The sequence below is a fragment of the Labrus bergylta genome, chromosome 6 (genome assembly GCF_963930695.1).
Source record: "Labrus bergylta chromosome 6, fLabBer1.1, whole genome shotgun sequence".
In the NCBI taxonomy this organism is placed as follows: domain Eukaryota; kingdom Metazoa; phylum Chordata; class Actinopteri; order Labriformes; family Labridae; genus Labrus; species Labrus bergylta.
Genome location: NC_089200.1, coordinates 7,475,841 through 7,500,337, shown reverse-complemented (window position 1 = coordinate 7,500,337; position 24,497 = coordinate 7,475,841). Strand labels below are relative to the sequence as shown.

At 42.9% G+C, this 24,497-nt stretch overlaps 1 protein-coding gene across 2 annotated transcripts in view; it reads left to right on the top strand.

Annotated features, from left to right (window-relative positions):
* kank4 (KN motif and ankyrin repeat domains 4) overlaps window positions 1-24,497 on the top strand; it is an 89,351-nt gene that overhangs the window by 57,530 nt on the left and 7,324 nt on the right. For both annotated transcript variants that reach the window (XM_065955653.1, XM_065955652.1), the window contains exons 2-9: window positions 3,443-3,515; window positions 4,075-7,650; window positions 11,894-11,987; window positions 16,289-16,576; window positions 17,914-17,998; window positions 19,013-19,232; window positions 19,403-19,545; window positions 22,214-22,414. In XM_065955653.1, coding sequence (XP_065811725.1) covers window positions 3,497-3,515; window positions 4,075-7,650; window positions 11,894-11,987; window positions 16,289-16,576; window positions 17,914-17,998; window positions 19,013-19,232; window positions 19,403-19,545; window positions 22,214-22,414 — 4,626 coding nt within the window. In that variant the 5' untranslated portion in view covers window positions 3,443-3,496. The remainder of the gene's footprint in view (window positions 1-3,442; window positions 3,516-4,074; window positions 7,651-11,893; window positions 11,988-16,288; window positions 16,577-17,913; window positions 17,999-19,012; window positions 19,233-19,402; window positions 19,546-22,213; window positions 22,415-24,497) is intronic.

The window sequence follows — 24,497 nt, the reverse complement described above, 5'->3', positions numbered from 1 at the left end:
CAGCTTCTCTCCATTTCAGTAATGATCTAATTAGGGAGGGTTTTGTTGCCTGCCCACTGTGTATAATTGCCAGAGGGGTCCGCCTGTACTTCCCAATTACAGGCGGCATCCTTCTGCTCCCCAATCGTCTAATTAGGCCTTAAGGACAGCGAGCCGATCATAGTCGCGCATAGCGTCAGGGAGGAGTCAGGAAATGCCTGTGCTCTCCTCACTCCCGGGATGTGCAGAAGCAGTGGATTTGAAGAGTGGTTGCCATGGTAGCACTCACAGAGGTGTCAGATCATGTGCAGAGGCTGTCAGTCAGTTGCAGGGTGTGTGTGTGTGTGTGTGTGTGTGTGTGTGTGTGTGTGTGTGTGTGTGTGTGTGTGTGTGTGTGTGTCCCTATCTCTTTTTGTTGTTTTTGTGTGTATTTATATCTGTCCGTCTGGAACAGAGACAACAATGCTCCCGGTCACCGATCCTTTCATTATTGAGGCTCAATCTATGAAGACAGTACAGCAGGCAAACACAGCTTGTCACAATGCCTGTTTTTACGTCCCCGTGTGGACTGGCTGTCATTTTGATTGATTACAATGCCAGCTCATGTAATGCTGGCCTTGCAATATGTCGCCACTCAGCACCGCACACACACAGATTACCCTGTGGACAACCGTATACACACACTCAAAACTATACAAGCACTGTTTTGTAAAAGCACACACACATCCATTTTGCTATAACAATTTTACTATAATCAATTACAGAAGTTTCTCCCTCACATCCAATTCACTGTTGGGGACTTTCAGAAATTCAGCCTCTGCAAGGAAGGTTGAAATTTTGATTAGAAACTTTAATATTGAGTACATATCTACAGAAAAAAAGGTTAGTGTGGTTTGTTGAGATTTGCAATGTGTTGGCCTTTTATATATCCGTGTTACAAACTTTTTAAAGGAAGATGCAATTCTTTGAAACATTAAAGCAGACATTTCAAATGGGAAAAAAGTGCCTCCCTGGAGACTGTGTTTCCTTATTCCCGCAAGACCTTTGTCTTCTTTGAGTGTAAAAATGGTATCAAACAGGAAAAATGGCATATGAGAGAGGGATCACCATGCAAACATGAAATAGACTAGCAGGTAACTTTTGAGGAGATGGCTGCACAACTGTGCTACTCATGCGGGGTGCAGCTAGAGCAGGAACAGACAGCTTTTCAAGATCAGAAGAATCCAGCACACACCAGGGATTGTTCAGATAGACTTTCAAGTTGAATGCATATAAAACATTGGAGCAAACAACTCGTTACACAGAGTGGCTTCCTCCAGGTTGAGTTCACTTGTAAACCCACAGCTGACACTAATCAAGTGGAGAGCGAACCTGAGGAAGCCACTATGGGAAAAAACGCATGCTCCATTGTTTGATATGCATTCAACTTTATAGTCTATCTGAGCAATCCTGGGGTGCACTGGAATACTTTGATCTTGAAGGACTGCAGGTAGCTTCACTGAGACTGCATTAAAACATAGTATGATTTGAGACTTGTGGCCTGGAGACATAATAACATACATTATGTGAGTCCAATTACGAGGCAATTAAGGCATGTTTATTTATACAGCACATTTCAGCAACAAGGCAATTCAAAGTTCTTCACAAAAGTATCGTGACAAAGGCAAAGAGAGACATTAAAATAGAGATTTAAAAATCACTAAAACAACAGTTAACAATCACAGAGAAAAATAAGATGTGAAAATATCCCGACGGACTCAGATTCAAAGGGTGGTCTTGCGTAATCGAAATGGATTCTTTTTAATAATCCACCTCAGAACGTCTTCCTGAATATTTAGGCATAGTATAAAAATACCCCCCCCCCCATCCGTCTTTGATATCTGTTCCAATACAACACTGCATCTGCTTTGGTAGATCACCTCCTACAAACAACAAAAATGCTAAATAAGACCTCTGAAACGGTCTCACATGTGGGAGGTTGAACTCCAATTCTTATTATTCGGAGCTTCAGGCCCTTGCGTGCTGTGTCTTCTACATTGCAGATGTTCTCCAGTGACACACATTTGCATGGAAATTGCATGAAATTGTGTGCTTATTTGTCATATTGCTTTAAAGTTGATATTTGGCTGCAAGGGCTGAAGTGTTCATTGAATGTGGATTTGAAGGGTGCAGCTCACTCGAACCTTTGCGACCAGCCTGGGTTTTTATTATTGGACGTTTTATTAGGAAGCTTTATATAAGCCTTTAAAAGTTTTGCTGAATTGTTTTCCATCCCACTTACCTTTAGTCTTTAGTTGGCTTAATGTAAAACAAATGGAAAAGTGGCTCTTGTTTCTTGGCTTCAACAGCTGGAACAAATGATGAAGTGGTACCAAATGGAACGTGCTGTCGGGGGTTGTGTTGACTCTAAACGGCTTCTTAAGGTTTGGCAAAGCTGGACAAATGTAATTAAGCTAATGGACAAAATGGCACCGCCTTTCCTCTCATTGTGCTTTTGCTTTTGGTGTTGCTTGAAGTTACTTAAATTAATTTTCTGTCCTCAGTGGAGAAGCTGAGGCTGCACAATAATTAACTACATATTGACCTTTAGGTTGTATTTGCCATAAGCCTTATTAACGAAATGCCTTTTCCCATCTCAGCAATACAATAAAGACAACACCTCCCTTTGTATACTTGACTATTTGATTTAAATTATGTGCTGTGTTTTGTTGTGCCTAGAGGGGTGGCTGTGGCTCCACTGGTAGAGTTGATTGTGTCTCGGTAGGTTGGGGGTTTGATCCCCAGTTTCTGCAGCAACATGTCCGATGCTTCCTTGGGCAAGAAACTTAACCCTGAATTGCTCCCGCTGCTTCCTCGACAGCGTATTAATGTTTTATGAATGGGATTAGTTAGCTGATGGTCACTTTACATCGCAGCCTCTAGCCTCAGTGTGTGAATGAGTAGGTGTGACCTGCGGTGTAAAGGCGCTTTGAGTAGTCAGAAGACTAGAAAAGCACTTTACAAGCTCAATTCCATTCCCCCATTACCATTTGCTTTTAATAAGTTTCTGCACATCATGTTTGGTTTGATTTGAAAACTGTTCAAATTACTATTTGGAATTGCTTGGGACAGATTTGAAATATGTTCGCATAATTATAAGCAATTTTCCAGGTACCTTTGCCGACACTGTATCGCACTTTACACGCTTTACCCAACTGATTGAATATCTTATCTCAGGGAGGCTTATATTTATACTGTTGTACGAGGCTCAGAGAACAAGCATTTTATATCTCAAGCGGCACTATTTCTTACTCACAGGGACCAGAGGCTGTTTTTTTCCCCCTTCTTTCATGTGATTTCCCAGATCCGTCAATCTCCTGCAAAGTCTCGACAAAGCAGAATGTCGAATACAGTTCTGTTGAGCAGACATGATGGTTAATATTTCAGTTTTCTCACACGGCTTTTTCATTTCTGTTTTATACAGGCTGCCAGCTCCCACTGTAACAAACAAAGTCGATGACTGAGAACTCCGCTTCCTATGATGGACAAGAAAAGTGGTGAGTGGCAATAAGTCTGCGTTTAAACCAACAACCCCATATCCTCCAGTTTGTTATACAAAGAATCAGATTTCCTTTGTTCAGTTGGAACATTTCTGAGTCATATAAAGTCATTTTTAATTTCACCAGTACAGTATCAGACATACAGAGTTTTAAATGTAACCCTCTCTTCCTGCATGTGGCCAAAAGCAACAACAATTGATTTCCTTCAGGTGATAACCGCGCCTGTCTCATAAGTTGACACAGCATGAGCAGCATTTTTCATGCTGATTGGATTGTTTTGGCAGAGACACTGCATGATAATTACTTCCCAGTGAGTGATATGGTTTTACATAATGAAGCGCCATGTGTGGAGCACATACAGCCTCTCTGTGCAAGTGGGTGAAAAGGGATTTCTGATGATAATCAGCAATCTGGCTACGCTCATCTTGAAAGAGAAAATGGAAACTGCAAATTTTTATGAAGTTTAGTTTTTAAATGTATCAATTATTCATGTGTTTATTTGTAATACTAGGTGATGCATTTATTAATCGACTGGTTTCCTGTTAATTCCTTTCAGCCAACGGCTTTCAGACCAAGGCTAGTGAGAGTGGGGTTCAGAGGAAGCAGCTGCCCTACTCAGTGGAAACTCCCTATGGCTTCCACCTGGATCTTGACTTCCTCAAGTATGTTGACGATATCGAGAAAGGGAATACCATCAAGAGAGTGCACATTCAGCGCAGGATTAAAGGCCCACCCAAATTCAGCACTCTGCCCAGAAATTTTAGCCTTCCTGGGCATGGGGTCCGGCCTGTCCCAAAGGACACAGCATGGTCTGGGACATCCACCTTGGGGCCCAGGCCTAAATCACGTGTGACAGAAGTCCAACAGATCTTTGACTTCAGGGCTAGTGAAGGGGGGACTTCGGGCCAGAGCAGCAGAGTGTCACCCAGTCAAGGAAGTGGCTATGTTCCAGCTAAGCCAAGAGAAGAGGTAGGAGGTGGGGGTCGGGATATCGAAGAGAAAAATGTGGGCATACAAAACCGACCGAACCTTCTCCGAGCATCGAGCATGCCGATTACCCTACAGCAGCGGAAAGGGTCTGATTCCAGCAGTCCCGACCGTATAGTGGGGACACCTGAGGGTGGCTCATCTGAGAACGTGTTCCGTGCTTCACCTGACATAACAGAAAGAAGGTGTGTTCCCCAGGACCGGACAGGGCTTCACCAGCAGATCACTGTGGCACTGAAGCGAGTCAGAGAGCTGGAAGAGCAGGTCAAAACCATCCCAGAACTAAAGGCTCAGATCTGCTCTCTGAGGGAGGAGAGGGAGAAACTTCTGCTTCAGCTCCAAGCCCAGGCCCGAGCCCAGGTCTCCACATCATCGTCCACAATAGTACCAAGTTCTGATTCTAGGACACACACTAAGCCACAAGTACACAGGCCTTCAGAAGGCCTCAACTTAGTTCTGACGACTCGGCCAACTGGAGGTTTAGAAACCTCAGTGACAGGGAATGTAAATCAAGGTGTGTCAGGAAAAGGTGAAGTGTTACACAAAGAGAGGACATATCAGGAGCCTGTTAGGAGTCCTTTGTCAGAGCAAGAATCTGAGAAACAAACCCAGCCTTCAGAAAAGTCAGACAAACTAAAAGAGACAACAGAGCGTCCACTGAATCATGCCGTGCAGAAGCTGTCACAGGACACTGCAGGACAGGAATCAAAATCACTTACAGTAGCTATAAAAGACGCAGAGACGAGCGGTATTCAAGACAGTAATGCAGCTCAGGACTCAGAGAGTACACAAAACCTGGAGGAGAAGCTAATGATACTTGAGGCTAAGCTAAGTCAGGCTAGCCAAGAACTGGAGAGAACTAATAGTCGTTTAAAACAACAACTAGAGGAAAACAAAGTGAAGGAGGAGAGGATAATTCAACTGAGTGAAGGAATGAGGGTGGAGATCTGTACTCCGGATTTAGAAAACAGACCTAGAAGAGAGAGTATCGATGCAGGGACAGTGACAGAGAAAGTGGATGTTGCCAACCAAGAGACAGAGACAGAATCACTGGGTAGAGTCGATCAAGGGACGGATACAGATAGAATCTGTATTGAAGTGATTGTACCAAGGCTCAGGACAGGAAGTACAGATCAAGGAACAGAGATTATTGCAATTCAGACTCAAGAGCAGGTAACAGAGGTCGAGGCTGAATTAACTGTTTTGAGTCCCCAAAGACCGAGAGCCAACAGCATAGAACGGGGCACAGTAACTGAGAGGATCCCCACCCAGGATCAGATGACTGAGACTCCCGTAGCGGAAAGAGTAAACCAAGTCACAGAAACAGAAGGAGAGACAATGACAGACCATCCATATAGACCAAGGGCCAGCAGTGTAGACCGAGGGACGGAGACAGAGAGAGTGGACACTGTGGACAGGGTGACAGAGACAGAGGTAGCGCAGAGGACGGACCAGCAGACTGGAACAGAGACTGACAGACGTCCGCATAACAATCCAGGCACAGGTGCAGAAGCGGAGAGTGAAGTGAGAGAAAATGCAGGCAATGAAAGGCTGGAAGACGAAGGCACTGTGGTCAGTGAAAGAGTGGAAGATACAGAAGCTAAGGAGGTGATTCAAAGCGATAGAGGAGAAAAGGAAAGTTTGGAAGTACAAGTTGTCGCAGAAAGTTCCGTTGCAGTTATAGAAAGCAAAGTTGACCAAACTGTAGTTCCAGATGATGCAGGCCAGGATAAAGGCCATGCCCGTCAGTCTGTTGCAACAGAAGAAAGTACAGAATCAAAGATTGAAAAGGTCATTGTTGCAAATGACTCAGAAGGAATAGAAGTTATAGCCCTGAGGATGGAAGCAAAAGATACTGTAGAAACACCACAGATAGCTTTAGTGTCAGTAGAAAAGAAACAATTTGTAGATGCTGAGATTGTGCATGCTGTCATCAAAGAAACGGCGGTCACTGACAGGGTGGTTGTGGAAGGAGAAAAGGCAGCAGCTCCTGTGCGACCACAGAGGGGCAGAAAGTCCTCTGCAGAGCAGATTCAGCCCCTACTTCCTCAACCTCAGGCAGCACCTGTGCGGCCTCATAGGGGCTCCAGTGAAGCCCAAATTTCTCAGTCCCAGACGAAACCACAGCCCCAGGTGCAGGGTCCAACTGAGCAGGAGGCTCCATCCCCAACACAGGTCTCTGATCCACAGGTGAAACAAGCCCCGTCTTTGTCTCAGGTTGAAGAGCAAACCGTAGCAAAGACGCCCCCCGGGGAGAAACAATCTCCATCACAACCTCAGGCTGAGACTAAGAGTCCGTCACAAGGCTCCAGCGAAGTTCAAATTCGGCCGAAATCAATCCAAACACAGTCCCAACCTCAAACCACTGCAACTCGACGAGACTCCAAAGAGCTTAAAGCCCTGCAGAAGGGATCAAGTGTGGCATCAAGTGACGCCCAACCTAAGTCTCAGGGTTCTCGTAGAAGTTCCAGTGAGGCGCAGACACCGAGCAAAGCCACCAGCGAGACACAAGTTCTACGCAGAGGCTCCAGTGAAACAGCACAGCGCCGTGGTTCAGGAGAAGTTAAAGCCTCGCGTCGAAACTCCGGCGAGTCCCAGGCACCCCGCAGAGGTTCCAGTGACACGGTCCTGCGCCGTGGTTCAAGTGAAGCCCAAGCCTCACGTAAGAACTCTGTCGATGCGCAGCAAACCCGCAGAGGCTCAGGTGAAACAGCCCAGCGACGCGGTTCGAGTGAAGCCCAGGCTGCCCGTAAAGACTCTGCCGACGCGCCCCGCAGAGGTTCCAGCGAGTCGCCGACATCGCCGGCGGCTTTGGGCCAAGTCGTAACCCGGTTAACGGGCCTCCTGGGGGAGCAATGGGCGCAGCTGGGGAGCAGCTCTGCAACTCAACAGACGGCTGGCCAGCAGGAGAGCCCCATCGCACAGAAACAGACGGCAGGGAAAAGAGCAGAGGCGGGGAAAGGAGCAACAGCCAAGCCTGCAGGGAAGGCGGCCCCTGCAGCATCAACAGGGAAACCAGCAGGGAAGCCTGGTCCTTCCAAAATGAGCTCGATTCAAAGTCAGCTGGTCAGCTCACTCAGTGTCCTCTCTGCCTTCTACTCACCGGGCCAGAAAGCTTCTGCTGCCAGCAAACAGCAAGAACAAGGTAGGCATGTGGTTCATTTAGGACCCTGTGGTTTATACCGTACACAAATGTGTACATCTGTGACCTTCCAAACAATTTTTGACCTAGACTTAGAGATCTTAACTCATACTCCTAATATTCATTGAAAGTATCCTATTTACTATAATACCCATGACACTCTAACTCTATGTCCTTTCTGATCGTATCCAAAATGTCTCATACTTACATCTGTACATCAGTAGCCTTGTGATTAATGTTACTTTCTATTACTTCTCTACGTTGAACAAGAAAGCCGACAGAAGCACGCCGACCATCATCAGAATGGTTTGATAGATATATGTGGTGTCACTTTTATAGAGCTTTGTTTGATGTTGTTCAAAGCAGACGCACACCAGCATACTTTTCAGTTGATGTCAGGCACTCACTGTTACTATCAATTTTTACAAAAAAGTGATGTTTCTACAGCAAGCTGCTCTGCCCCAGAGATTCTACTCTACTACTAGTCCAAATCCATTATTTAAAAGTGCTCTACTCTACTGATGTGCAGTCAGTTTAGGATTTTGTCAGTAGTACCATATCAACCCAAGGATCCTTGTGTGTAATGGCGGATTAGCGTGAGGTGAGGGTTAGTTTGAAGGGCATATGGCTTGACTACTTTTTAGAATATTTCTTCTGATTCCGAGCTCCCTCGTGTCTTCTGGAGACAAAAGGTTTCTATGCTAATTGCAAAGCTTATTAATATTTCTCTCATTTTTATCCCAACTTTTTTAAATTGGTGTTTGTCATAAGCACATGATGCAGCGAAACACAACAACATGGACCTCTGTCTTCACGACTAGATGTCAGTTTGACGCTGCAGTTTAAGTAGAAAGTAAAAAAGAAAAGAAAAAAGGATTTGTTTCTTTCTTGTGAAACACATCACCTCTTACTCCTCAAGGAACGTTTTCCTGAAGTCTAATGACTAAGAGGGATTTAGAATTCAGTCTACCTAATATAAACCCCCAAATTACTGTCAGTGGTCTAGTTGAAAGGAAAATGTCAACCTCTCTCCTTCTAATTAATGATGATGTTATCCCTGTCAGGTCTATTTCCCTATTTTTATTTCTGTCAGACTTCCCTGCTGTGGCATCGTCTCCTGAAGCTTTGCTAATTTGCAGAGGAAATGACTACTCAATCGGCACAATATGAATGTGAATAGTGTTTCAGAGCTGGTTCCTCCATAGTTTATAACACATAAACAGCTTTTGCAAATGAATAAACTAAAATCATAAGCTCTCCTCTTTATTTATTCTACTTTAAATCACTAACAAAAGGTAAGGTCAACAAATTTGGATGAAAATGTGCATATTCAATACTACTCCATGCTTTAAAATACTACACTTCAATAACTTCTGGTAGTCATACACAACCTGAAACAAACACTAGTTACTAAACATTGTTAAAAGGACCTGAAAGATAATGGTAATCTTTATTCACACAGCATAGTGAAACACACACACATTCACACAGGGATAAACCTAAAAGCACAAACCTACAGTAAGCAGTAACCCAAGCAAAGACCCTCGTACACTCACGCTAACAGACATCAAACAGACGATGCCTTGCTTCCCTCCCTTGATGTCTAGCTCTTCTGTTTCTGGCCCAGGAGCTGAAGTACAGAATCGCTGCTCCACTATCACACACATTTTATTTTCAGAGTTCATTTGAAGTTCAGTGTTCAGGATTACGCACTGATTTGAAGTGTTTTATGCGTCTGTCTGCGACAAGATATATGTTCTCTCGGGTCTGTAGGTTTAGCTTCTCCTTTTTTACGCCCCTGATTCCTTTAACCTCAAATTTCTCCGGCGTTTTAGCTGTGCAACGTTAAAAAACTCTCTCTCATGCCATTCATCAGAGAATCAACTTGAGCTTCAGAGAATTTCAAGGATGAGTGAAATATCTCAGAGGTGTAATTCAAACTTCCCTCACCATGTAAGAGACACTCTGTTTTATTTATTAGACGATAGCAAGACGCTCTATTAAAATGCCGAATACGCTCTAAACCTCCCCTTTTTTCCACGTTGCCATCTCCTGAGAGGTACGAGATCTCAACGCATGGTGGTCGCAGAGATCTTTTCTGCCCGTGTTTCTTGGCTCAAAGCCACGTCATGTCCTTGCATAAAACATTACAGAGCCTCTGCACCATGTCTGCTGTCAGGCACAACTAAGACAGCAATGCTGGGCTTAGAGCCAAGGGGAGTCAGCAAAAGAACCCCATGCAGAATCAATTATAGGGCAGTTATATACATAAGAAGGCCTGACAATGTCAAGGTTGTATATTGTCATCAAGGCCTTTAATCCTGACCTGTGTGTATCACTATGGAAAACCTCTGGGTGGTCCTAAAGCTAAGGTAGAAGTAATTACATCAGTGGATCAATTCAATTAGAACAGATTTTGAGTTCTTTATTGTCCTACATGATCAGATGGTCGTCTAGGGACACTTAAAAGTCAGACACTACTGTTAAGACAGGTCATTTTCTTGGCACTGTTCATGCACATTTGTTTTATAGTTGCCTTTGTATTAAGTACACAGATGGGGCCCTAAGCTTAATTGTATGCTGCCAACACAGGGATTGGACACTATTTGATGAGCTGTACTCGCTTGTAATTGCATCCAGAAGCTCTTCGATATCAACTGTGCTGAAAAATGTCCACATGCAATCACACACTGACACACACACAAACAAGCAGACAGACATACTGTTTACGCTTGCACAAGGGAATACAGCCAACGTGTGCAAACCATTATGATCTGTGGTCTCACTAACTCCTCAAAAAAAGTATGTGCAGCCTTGTACCTTTGTCTTTTTCTCAGTTTTCCAATCCATTTTTTTTTTGCACCATATCAAATGTTTTATAGTCGCGTCTAAAGAGGGTCGCTGGTTGGCTTGGTTTCAGGCTTCAATCTCTCCATTGAAGGATTTTCTAAAATGTCAATGGAGGATTTGGATGGGGAGATTTCATTCCCGAACCAGAGCCAGCAAAAAAGTAGGTGGTCACCGTTGAGCTCTATGAGAGAATAACCGTTTCCCCAGTTGATTTATTACCTCAGTAAACATTTTCCTAATTTGTTTATCCTCTCAGTTTTTATTTTCAAGTCTTCTTTACTTGTCAAGCTTGTCATTTAAAAAAAAAAAGATGGCTCATTTAAGCATTGAATCGATAATAAATCAGGATATAACTTTAGAACAGGGCTGTCTGAGGTTAACAAATGTAGCAATGCATACACAACCCTGTTATCAAAACATGGTCAATTCTAAATCCAAAAGATCAACATGTTGTTTTCTAAAATGCACACTCAAGGTTTTTAAACGGGGGACTACTGGGTGAGGTCAGATTTGGCTTTGTGTACTTCTTTTATACTGGGGGACGTTATATCAGTGTTGTTTCCTGTTTTTAATTTGATGATTTCTCTGGGGACTTCTGGCGATTTTAACTGGCTGCCAGCAACCATAGACAATTAGGCTGAGTCTGTTTAGGCAAGACCTTCTGTTTGGTTCACATGCTCTCCCCAAAACCTCAGTGGTTTGCTTTCCAAACTTTCTGTTTTCTTTTCATGAAATAAAATACAAAAAGTGTATTCCTTTATGTTGTGTCCACTATTATGTTTTGTACTAGAGCCAGATGTATCAGGGAAGACGTACTTTTCCAAAAGGCTCACAAGCTTTGTTACAAAATAGTCTTTGGGGCGCTACTGGAGCTTAAACATGTGGTCCAAAATAACTTCATGGTGTTCATTTTGGTTTACAGCGAATTTGGGAAATGCAAAGACCACTTATGTTTTTATGTAGTTTTCATACACATGGAAGGCTTCAGTGATTCCTGGGGCATATTTTTGCAAAGATTCTCATTGTACTTGTTCACTCAAAGACAGCAAGTACAATAAGGCTGCATGAAGTGTCAAATCATGCATCTGGAAATGACTAGTGCTCTAAAAGCTCAGTGTTCCTCACTCATGTCTCCCTAACCTAAAGAAAGCAGTTTTGAAGTCAGTGTTTGTGTAAACTCATAACAAGTGGATTGACAGATCTTAAGTGCTCTTATGTTTAGATATAGGAACATGTGAGCAGTAACACAGAGCATAAAACTTCTGGCTAAATGTATCCACAAAAAAACAAAAAAAAACACACTCTCACAATTCTACAAAGGTCAAGTGAAATTTTCCCACCCTAACTGTGTCATCCGCCCCCATCTCTTCCCTTCTCGCTCCCCTTTTTTCTCCAGGACTCAAATCTATTATGAAGAAAAATGGTGTCGCTGACAAGCAGGGGAACAAGGGAGCCAAGAAAAACTTGAAGTTTGTCGGGGTGAACGGAGGGTAAGATCTCTTTTTTAATCAGCGTCCTATTTCTATGTGATTAATCATTTTAAATGCATGTCTGCAGTGCATTGGTGTGCAGTAATACCCCCCCTCCTCATAAATCCAACACAAGTACCTAAAGAAGTCAATTAGCAATGAGATGTACTGGAAGGGGGGGATAATGTCTGAGGGTCACAGCGTCACACCAGTATCATCGTCTTATTATCTTAGCTGTCTGCGTTTGTTAATGACGCTGTAAACACTATAACTCATTTCACATTGACTGATGCAGCTCTCGCACTGTTCATCCCAGTTTGACCACAGCGACTGTGAACTCCAGTCCAGCTGTGTCTCACACATCTGCTTCAAGCTGTTAGTCATCTCGGGCTCGCTGGAAGACACACTGCCCTGAATTTGACCCCGGCGCGCTGCTACAGAGGGTGTGAATGTGTGTGCGTATATGAATATGCGCGGCGGCAGGATGTGATGTGTGTGCATATTTCGTCAGTATTGATGATACCTCAGTGCTTTGTGCAAGTGTGCTTATGCCAGCATTTACTACTGGGAGCAGTTTGTGTGTGTGTGTGTGCGTGTGTGTGTGTGTGTGTGTGTGTGTGTGTGTGTGTGTGTGTGTGTGTGTGTGTGTGTGTGTGTGTGTGTGTGTGTGTGTGTGACGTGTGCGCGTGTGTATCGTCGTGCTTGTCGGAGCTAATTAATTTTAAGTTAGCAGATGGTCGTGTTTGAAAAGAACAAAAGTGCTTCTTAAGGTAGGGAGATCTGTTTTCGGCTGGTCACCTAATATGTCTGATGTTACACTTATTACATGAAGCACCTGTGTACAAACAAACACACACACACACACACACACACACACACACAGCCACACACACACACATAGCCACACAGGTGTTTGTTACATTTCACTGCAACAAATCCCCTGTATGCCAACCCTTACAAACACGTTTCTGCTAAAAAAAAAAAAAAACATTTTGAAAAGGTTTAGAGAAAAGGAAAGATTGTGATAGCTTTTTGAATCCTCCACTTATTTATGTATTCGTTTTTTTCTCTAATATTGACCCTGGGTACTTATTTTTGTCATGGTTAAACAAACAGCAAGGAGATAAGTAAAATAAGTGTAAACTACATCCTACTGCTTTTCAAACAAACTCTTTTGCTTTGTGTCACAAAGTCCATTTTCTTACTGTTTTGGTGAACTTCTCATATTTTTCATTGCTGTCAGTTCGGTGGGGTCTCTGCTGTAAATGTCCAATGATGAAATGGTGAAACAGACTGTGGATTACTTTAGATGTACTCGGCCGACGTCAGACAACAGCAACAGAGTACGAACGGCTGACAAACTTTTCATGTTAACAGTCTTTCTTATATTCTGTTAGAAGGTGCAGATTCCTTACTGTTTGGGTACACATCTAAACGGCTAGAAGACATTACCTTTTCTTGTCAATGTCAGACATGAACATTTCAGTCTTAGCAAAGATCCTTTCATTTTAAGCTCACAACATACACATTTGGTTCCTATTCAAATATATATCTGCTGCTATGAGAGTCTTCCACATGTTACATCTACACATACCTAAAGAAGAATGACCCTCAGATCGTAGACAGATTTTAAAATGAATGAATGAATTAAAATCCGTACTAACACTGTTCTTCTTTAGTTATTTATCGATTTCATTTCATAAAAATGTTGGAAATAAAGTTATCAATCAACCTTAAGAATAGAAAAGCCCTAAGTACTACATGAGGAGTCCTAAACCTTCGCAACAAAAAAAAGCAACAACAAAACTGTCGTCCCAGAATAAAAATTGTTAACCCTTGTCAGGAGCAGATTATTCCTCCAGATGGGAAGCGGATGCATGCAGACGTTCGTCCTCTAGATTAGTACATGTCGACATTGAACAGCTTTCTCATTTTTTGTAGTAGTGTAGCTACACACACTTTCACATAAACATAGTAATTACCCTCGATGTGCACACACGACTTGACAGCAATCAGCTCTCAAAGCTATCTTTAATCTCCTAAAGCGTGCTCAGTCTTATTATGTGTGAAATCCCAAAAGATAACCAAAATGCATATCAAATGAGAAATGAGTAATGTTTGAAACGTTGGCCTCTCATCAGTCAATGACATTTTTTTATTTTACCGCCCATGAAATCCTTCCAATATTACCCGTTGCTTGTTTGAAAGTTCATCTCCACAATACTTCGGGGGCTTTACGTCCTACATAACAAGGAAACGTGAGTTCCTATAGGGAGATATGTTCCTGTTCTTACATTCCTGAGCCTTACTGTTTTTTGACCCTTTAACTCTACTATGTTTTGTCAGAGCTGAGGCGAGGTCTATTCCTTCCTCCCTTTTTTTTTTTGCATGATCCAAAAACAAAGCCTGACAGCCATTCCCCCTGACCAAAACGATGAATTATCAGTGGTATAATAAGCATCTCTCCTTCAAACACAAAGAGTTTAAGGCACTCATTTAATACGTTGTAAACGAAGGACAACATCTAGTTTGTTTTTCTGGATTTTTTTTTTGTAAACCCTGAAACGATAAATCAATAATAACGATTCCATTGAGACAAACATGTCAGAAAATATTTTCTCTGGCTATCTTGAGGCATCTGCCCACACCAGGAAGTGGGCTGCTGTTTGTTCTTCTTCTCTTTGTGGATGCTCTAACCTATCTTTGGTCTCCCTTGAGCTCCTCTGGAATCCGGGGAATGCTGTGGCCCCTGAATGCCTCTCGTGGTGTGGTGTCTCAGTGTGTGTGTGTGTGTGTGTGTGTGTGTGTGTGTGTGTGTGTGTGTGTGTGTGTGTGTGTGTGTGTGTGTGTGTGTGTGTGTGTGTGTGTGTGTGTGTGTGTGTGTGTGTGTGTGTGTGTCTACGAATAAGCATGAATCAGTGGCATTCAATACGAGCTTTATCTGAGCATTGGCCTCACAGAGGTTCCTTCATTATACACCCCAATGATCACAAACACACACACACACACACACACACACACACACACACACACACACACACACACACACACACACACACCTCCACAGCTCTAAATATATCTTCAGCCTTTGCTCACTGAACAAGGTTGGCTTTTATCCAAGGCGCCATATGGGAGTATGCAAACACACCTATGGATTTTTATGTGGTTGTGGAACTGTGTGAAGGATGTTTTGGATGTTTTGGATGTATGGGCCAGGGTTCCTATCAGACAAAAATCGTTTTCAGGTCTGAAGAGGAATGACCTGCTGGTGTTTATGAATCATTGGCCTATGTTGACTTTACTGCTTTCACGTTAGTTTTGAGCTGCTGGTGTTTCACTGATGTGGCTTCTTCTGTGTTTTCTTTGATTTCTGTTTGCTTACTTTTAGGGAAGAAACAGGTTGCATTGATCAGTGACAAAATGTTGCCTGTGCTGTTTAATTTCAAGGACTCCTTTAGAGATGGGTTTATTTTTGTACTTTTGACTTAATTCTGTCACCTTTCGTCATTCATCACAAGGGGTGGGGATGATAATGTGATATTATCACAATATAATATGTTGTGTCATGTATAGTGATTCAAGACATCGAGATAGTTCAGATTATGTCACCAAAGAGAATCTTTGTCAACTTCTCATTTGTCGAATAGTTTCAGGTTTTTAGTCTTGATCTCGTTCTCAATTTTATCTGTCAACCAAACCTCCCTGAAATATTCTATGCACCTGCATTTTTGATTGTACAAGAAAGTTATGCAGTCCTCTGCAAGTAAAATACAGTTAAATGAAAGTTAGACTATGTTGACTCAATCTTGGTTTTTAACTTTTGACCTTAACAGAAATACCTATAGCAACATTTAGTGCCAGCTATCTTCATTCTTTTAAGTATAAAATACATTTTTACTTCAATAATCATCGTAAATCAAATCATATTAAGGATTAATACTTGGCGTTTATATTGATACAGTATGTGATTAAGCTGTATTGGTCCTTGTATTATTTTTGGAGACATGCTTGGGAATGCATTAACCATTTATTTAAAATGCTATAGATGTCTGTTTTATTTTTTTAAGGTTTATTTTGGGTTATTTATGCCTTTATTGTAGAGACAGGACAGTGGATAGAGTCAGAAATCAGGGAAAGAGAGAGAGTGAGGAATGACGTGTGGGAAAGGAGCCACAGCTTGGATTCAAACCTGGGCCGCCCGCTTGGAGGACTATAACCTCTGTACATAGGGGCCAGGCATTAACAACTAGGCTAACAGCGCTCCCAGCATGTCTATGTTTTGACATTTTTGCATATGTCTCCTCGTTTGTGTCCTCCTTCAGCTATGAGACGACATCCAGCGAAGAGTCCAGTGGAGATGAGAAGTCAAAGGTGGAGGTGGAGGTGGAGGAGGAAGACAGCTCAGAGCCCGAGGTAGAGAAGGAAAAGGAGACGGAGCCTCAGCAGGTGGAGAAGCCTGAGGAGGGAGCAGAGACCCAGCAGACGGGTGCAGAGGTCGCAGCCGTGGGAGGAGGTGCTGCAGCGGCGGCGGCGGCTGTGGAGAAAGAGAGTGAAAGAGGCCTGCTGGATCCAGATGTGAGCCAGGAGCTCCTGGATGACCCATCTGAGAGGTGAGAGAGACAGTGAAGCTTCATCTATTAATAATCTTTAGATTTCTACTACAAACCCAAACCCAGTGTTCCTCAAGATCTAAACTCTATATAGCAAAACAGTTCCAATGACAAACCTGGATCCCCGATAAGAAATTGTATAATCGGAAATGAAATGTTTTTGACTTTAGTCCTTTAGCTCAATTTATAAAGAGAAAAGAAGAATGTGAAAAACGGGCTTCTTGTGATGTCAAGAAAGCACAAGTGGGGTCTTTGTTTTGTGATCTGCTTGAGCCTGCATTCTTTCCTTGACAGGTGCTGAATGACACTTTAATATACAGTGGGCCTTACACACACACACACACACACACACACCCACACACACACACATCAAATTAAACCCCACCTGCGTACACTTTTGTACAACCTTGCTCACCTCTTAATACCTTGCACAGACTCCGAGCGGCGGTCAAACCCTGTAAGCCTCTGTCACATACACAAGCACTTAAAGCATGTTTGTTTCCACACACATACTTTAATGTACAGCGAGAGCTTCACACACAGCTTGCTTCTACACACCTCAGTGTAAGCTGCTCTTAATCTATTCGAGGTCTCAGGCAAACACACGGATGCATTTCGATCCCCTGAAGTGTTCGATGTTTGGGAAAATAAGCAAAAAAAAAAAAGAGGCAGCGCTGTCATCAGTGTCACTGACTGATCACATTTCTGTCTCACCTGTGTGGACGGAGCTCTGGGGCTCAGGGGGCCAGACAGAGGATGGGTCTGTCTTAGAGGAGGCAGGACTCATATTAACCCATCACTCAGCACCTGCCTGATCATCCCAGTGTGTGTGTGTGTGTGTGCTTGTACATGTTTTGTGTGTTATGTCTGGAGTACAGTGTGATCCACTCAGACTTATTGCTGCTGGAGGGCTGCAGTATGACTATGCATGACAGATGAGCGCTCTGTGAATATTATTGGGCAGTGAATCAGGGTAAACTGTTACCATCGAGGTTTGCATGTGCTATCAATGTGTCAGACCGCTGACTGATGCGTGTGTATTCTGCAGAGGCCCGCCAGGCATCTTTTATCTTTTGTTTTTCACCCCAGACAAAACTTAAACAAGAAGTAAAGTAGCCGTCTCTTGACCATATGCGAGGCAGACTTCATGCTATTTTGCACAATAAACTCGAACAAAGCAGCAAAGAAAACGTTGAAAAGAGCAGATGTGAAGTGTTCTGGGTTCAATTTCTTACTTCCCAGATACTCTCTTTTCTGTTCAGATATTCTTGGCTCAAACGAAAAGATATCCAGAATTGGGTCTGCTTCTTACTGCGTGATGTGTTCTTTCTTTCCAGGGAGAAAGTTGACAAAGGTTTCTTAGACGCCTGTGTTTATGTCAAAGACCGCATGGAAGAGGTTTCATCCCCAGATAAGGAAATGGTAAGAATTTCTTTTGATGTCGTTTCAACTCTTCACAGCTGTCAAAAAATGATTTCTTGTTATTTATCAAAGAGGATTTGAGTGCAAAAGGTTAAATAGTTCAGATTCTTTAAAGTGGGCTTTGTGTAAGGAACCTATCAATAGTCAATGTTTCAACTACAGTAGTACCTGTTTGTAGAAGCCCGCAAAGGTACAGGCACAGAAGCTATGGTACAGCTATGGATGGTCGAAGGAAAACATCTTTTTTTTTTAAAGTAATTTTATGGCCTTTATTAGATGGGACGGCTGAAGAGAGAGAGGAAATGTTGGGAGGAGAGAGTAGGGGCGGGGGGGGGTGACATGCAGCAAAGCCACAAAGTCAGATATCAACCCATGGCCGCTGCGATGAGGACTGCAACCTGTGTACAAGGGGCGCGCAACCTAACCGCTAAGCTATCGCCGAGCCAGAAAAAATATTTTGAGCCAATTGAAAAGAAATCATTGTACACTGTTGGGAAAATTTGGTTTCTTGACCTTACTGTCAGACAGCCCTTTGTTTTGGGGCTCTTATTTCTTAACCGTACAATGACTCTATTCCTATATGTGCAGCAGACTGTACATACTGACTGTAAATAAGAACCTCAAACATCCTTCTTTTGAAAAATCAGATCCATCCTTTTAATATTGTTGACTGTCAATCAGCCCACCATGCTGTGTCATCTACAGTCTTGTATGTATTTCAGTACCTTCTAGTGGCACAACGATGCCCTTTATTCACTTTATAAATTAATAGTTTGAAACAAAATGTTTTGTTTCAGGACTAAGCTCAAGAGTTGTTGTCGATGTTATGTTGGAGCCCTTCGACTTCCATAAGTACAATAACGTGGATCACAGTGCCATTCCTCAGGCTGAAAATGCAAGCTGCTAAACAGGCCAAACTGTGAAAAACGAAGTTCAGGGGACAATAAAAAAAATTCCGCCCATGGCTGCCTCGCTTATTTATACCCTTCTCTCCTCTCCTTTCTCTCTCTGTAGCGTCAGGTTTTAGTGGTGCTCTACCAGGAGTGGTTCAAGGTCTCCAGCCAGAAAGACTCGCAGGCGGATACAGTCAGATTATACCTGCGTCAAGTGGGCTTGACCACACCTACTCTCCTGCCGTATGTGGTTAACTTGACGGACGGCAATGGGAATATGGCCCTCCACTACAGCGTTTCACACTCAAACTTCCCCGTGGTCAAACTTCTGCTCGACACTGGTGAGAATCAAACACATGCAACCGCACAGAATGCAGGAGAGGACATGCATAAATACTGAACACAAGTTGTAACTAAGCAAGGTGGCTTAATAAAGGAGGTAAATCCCTGCATGAATTGCACAAACGCTGTCCTTGGCTCAGTAGAACGTTGTGTTTGTTTGTTTGTTCAGGACTATGTGAAACAGATAATGTGAACAAGGCAGGCTACACTCCGGTGATGCTCGCCGCTCTGACGGCCGCTGAGAGCCCTGACGATCTGGAGGTGGTACAGCAGCTGTTGAAACTGGGTGACATCAATGCATGCTCCAGACAGGTAATTTACAATACACTGAAACTCACTAGTAAATTTCACTGAATTTACTGAAGAATTTGCTGTGTTGTTGTGAAGGACGTTATCAGGCACATTTTATATCGTTTCTCAAGGGAAATTAGGGCATGGTAGAGATGTTTTACATGTGGGTCAGTTTATTTCATGACATCAGCTATTTATTCTTGACAGCCATCTATAGTCCAATCCAAACATAATGTACGAATAGAAAGTTACACGACTGAAGAAAAGAAGAGAAAGGACAATTCCCTTACTTCTTAATTGGTTGATTTTTCATTCATTCATTCATTAAACCTTTATTTTTACTGAAGAGATCATTGAGTAGCAACTCAACAATTACAGACAGACAACAAAGCATGAAAAGAACCAGAAGACGGATGTCTACAAGGCCACTAAAATCAACAAACCATGGGATTTCTAAGATACTTAGACAATTAAAAGGAATTATTAAATACAAGAGTGTAAAAAAAAAACCTTAAAAGTACTCAAATAATAAGGTGAGCTCAGTGAGTATAATAAAAAAAAACACTTATTGTATGTAAAACACTTTCAAACAGAGGTTTAAAATCAGGTTTTTAAAATGTCCAAAAGGTAAAAGTGCATTGCCCTCAAGGAGATGTTGAATCTTGTTCCAAGAGTCCAGTGCAGAATAAGAAAAAGGGCAGATTTTCTAAGTTCTGATCTGACTCGAGGAACACTTACCAGTAACAGGTCTGAAGATTGTGTATGATAATGCCAAGCTCAAAAATGTATACACAACTTTTAACTTTTGAGTTTATGGTCTTGGTTGCTAGGTGAAAGTTTTCTTCACTACAGCTTGATGTTTATTTTTTACATTTTAGTCCCATATTGAGAAAAGTAGACGATAAAGCAGGGTATGATTTGGTGTGGAAACCTGTGATTGACAAGTCACCTTGTTCCATCCATCCATCCATCCATCATCCATCCATCATCCATCCATCCATCCATCCATCCATCATCCATCCATCCTCCATCCATCTTCCATCCATCCATCCATCCATCCACCATCCATCCATCCATCCATCCATCATCCATCCATCCATCCATCCACCATCCATCTATCCTCCATCCATCCATCCATCCACCATCCATCCATCCTCCATCCATCTATCCTCCATCCATCCATCTTCCATCCACCATCCATCCATCCATCCATCCATCCATCCATCATCCATCCATCATCCATCCATCCATCCATCCATCATCCATCCATCCATCCATCCATCCATCCACCATCCATCCATCCATCCATCAATCCATCCTCCATCCATCCATCCATCCATCCATCCATCCATGATCCATCCATCCATCCATCCATCCATGATCCATCCATCCATCCATCCATCCACCATCCATCTTCCATCCTCCATCCATCCACCATCCATCCATCCATCCACCATCCATCTTCCATCCACCATCCATCCACCATCCATCCATCCACCATCCATCTTCCATCCTCCATCCATCCATCCATCCATCCATCCATCCACCATCCATCTTCCATCCACCATCCATCCACCATCCATCCATCCACCATCCATCTTCCATCCACCATCCATCCATCCACCATCCATCCACCATCCATCCATCCATCCACCATCCATCCACCATCCATCCATCCACCATCCATCTTCCATCCACCATCCATCCATCCACCATCCATCTTCCATCCACCATCCATCCACCATCCATCCATCCACCATCCATCTTCCATCCACCATCCATCCATCCACCATCCATCCACCATCCATCCATCCATCCTACATCCATTCATCCATCCATCCATCCTCCATCCATCCATCCTCCATCCTCCATCCATCCATCCATCCATCCATCCATCCTCCATCCTCCATCCATCCATCCACCATCCATCCATCCATCCATCCTCCATCCATCCATCCTCCATCCATTCATCCATCCATCCTCCATCCATCCATCCATCCATCCTCCATCCATCCATCCTCCATCCATCCATCCTCCATCCTCCATCCATCCATCCTCCATCCATCCATCCATCCATCCATCCTCCATCCATCCATCCATCCATCCATCCTCCATCCATCCATCCATCCATCCTCCATCCATCCATCCATCCATCCATCCATCCATCCATCCATCCATCCATCCTCCATCCATCCATCCATCCATCCTCCATCCATCCATCCATCCATCCATCCATCCATCCATCCATCCATCCATCCATCATCCATCTATATATATATGTTCTCTTCTCAATGCCCCAAAGTGGGGCTTTAAAAGCAATGGATGATTTCAAGTGGGTTTCATTCACTTATGATCTGCTGTTAATGGGAAGGAGTAATGTATTATACTTAGACAACACGTGCAAAAGTTATGGTAACCCTTAACTGGACTCTTTTTGAAAGTTCTTCACTTCAGTAACTCAGTGTTAGAAATGTATCTTAGTGCAACAACTTTGTAAAAATGAACTACTTCTAGACTTTGCTTATACCCTGTAATCACCTTTGCTTCTCTATCCTTCTTTTCCTCGCTCATCCCCGACCCTGCTTCTCTCTTCAATTATTCCTTAATCCCCCCCTCTCACACACACACACACACACCTGCCCTCTCCATGTTTAATTCTAATTCTCTCTATTTCGCACTCTTTCCCTAGGCGGGCCAGACGGCACTCATGCTCGCGGTGAGCCACGGCCGCGTTGCCATGGTGAAGCTGCTCCTGAGCTGCGGCGCGGATGTAAATGCTCAGGATCGGGAGGAATCCACGGCCCTGATGTGTGCCAGTGAACACGGACACATACACATTGTTCGTCTGCTGCTGGAGACAGGTCGCTGCGACATCAGCCTCAAAGATAAGGTAAAGTTGTTTACTGTAAAGTTCATATAACACTGTCTATGTGAGTGATCTAAAGATGTTTTAACCCTCGTTAAACATGTCTGACTTCAGTCTGACACATAACACCTTCAGGATTTAATATTTTCAGATCTTCTATGCCATCTCTTTAAGATGAACTACTTTATAGTTTTAGAAATGGTCGCTCTTTTTAATAATAACCCGACATAAAACAGAGTTGTTTTATGTTTCACCAATGGCCAGATCAGTACTTTCTTTACTTGCATAAACATTGTGGATTCTCTTATCTTTTAGCACACAGTTCTGGGTGCTCAGGTCCTTTAATGTGCTGCGACATTTAAAATATATTACAAAGTTTTATAAACACAACCTAAACTAAATATATTCACTAACAGGCCTGTGTATAATAAAACATGTACATGACGATTTGACTTAAGCTGTGGTTTTTAAAGTTCATCTGATGCACAAAAAAAAAGCCTTGAACCTGCATCCTTTCTTATAGCCGGCAGGCTGCAACTCCACCCACGAGTCAGATTGTAAGAAAAATAGATGAGAAAATGGTCCTGCTTCTTTATTATTATATTGATTTCCTTAGTTAACATTTTGGTTCGGTTGCAATTATTAGTGTCTTCTTCAATACAGATCGATGTTCATGACTTCAACTTTGTTTGCATTTGGAATTAAATTCACAGTAGAGCAGGGTCTACCTGTGGGGGGTGCATTAGCAACGTGTGACGGACTAGCCTCTTCTGCTTCGATCTGTCAACCAGGATAGCAAAGTAAAAGCCTCTCTACCCATTTTGTCCAAGTATAGTTGCTGCTGGTTCCAAATATTAAGATGGCACCAACTGGTCAAACTTGGGGCTTCTAATGGGTATCATCACAATGGCTACTTCCACTTAATCAATACAGTGTTTGGTTGAAACCCTGTGTGTATATAATACAGGGTGAAATACAGAGGTGTCCTCTTTCAATGAGACATTGCTTTTAAATGGGATTCCCTCTAACTCCCACAGAAACCTGAGACCTCCTGTCTGTGCTGTCTTTGGCTTGCTTTGCGTCTCTGTCATGGGGGTTAACTGTTTTCTGAGCTGCCAGGCATCAACAGCTAGTTATATCCTGCTTATATGCTAATACATGAGTGGTAATGCTGCAGAATGTGTCAGCCGATATTGTGCTGCCCCTGCGGTCAGCCTTTCATGTCCTCTAAGGTTATAACCAGACAGTAGCTGGTGCCTGTGCCCACACACAGGGGATTGATTTTTCAACCTAGTACAGTATTGATTTTCCGAGATTGTTCATTCCCCTCTGCAATCTGAGGTGGCTAGTCAAAGAACTGCCATATCAAGGCCGATGCCTCGCCCTGCCAGGGCACTTACCCCCGCACAAACACAGCTGTAATGACTGCAGCCGCACTGCCCTCGCTCCTCTCCCACAGGGGAGTTAAAAAGCGGGACTGCGGCAAAAAAAAACAACCAGGAAACAGAATAAAAATATACGATAAAGCATACCTGAAGAACACAACACAATCACTGCCTGCTTGATAAAAAATCACCTAAAAAAAAGAATAAAAGGCCTTTATTGTTTTTATACAACGTTCAATGAAGTTAGGAAGTGCTTCATTTTACTGTAAGTGCACAACATTCAGGGGTCACAGTAATGTAGCAAAAACATGCATTAAGAAAAATAAAAAATGAATGAAATGGACAACATAGATTGCTCAATGAGAAAATGAACCAGAAAAATATACACTTATAAATATACTTTACTATGTCGTACATTGCACTATTTTTTTTATATTGTAAGTTGGGACATAAATGATTACAGTGTGGAGGAAAAACAAACAAACAAGCTAAAGAATATGAGAAATAAACGGATAGATTAGAAGAAACTAAAGAATGATGAATGAGCCGAAAGAACCAGCCCCCAACTCTTCCATGGGGGAGCATAAAGGGGAACGGTAGGAGGGCCTCTAAACGGCGGCTGTGGCTCAGTTGGTAGAGTCGGTCGTCTTCTCAAACGGATAGTCGGGGGTTTGATCCCCAACTTCTGCAGCAATATGTCCGATGTGTCGTTGGGCAAGACA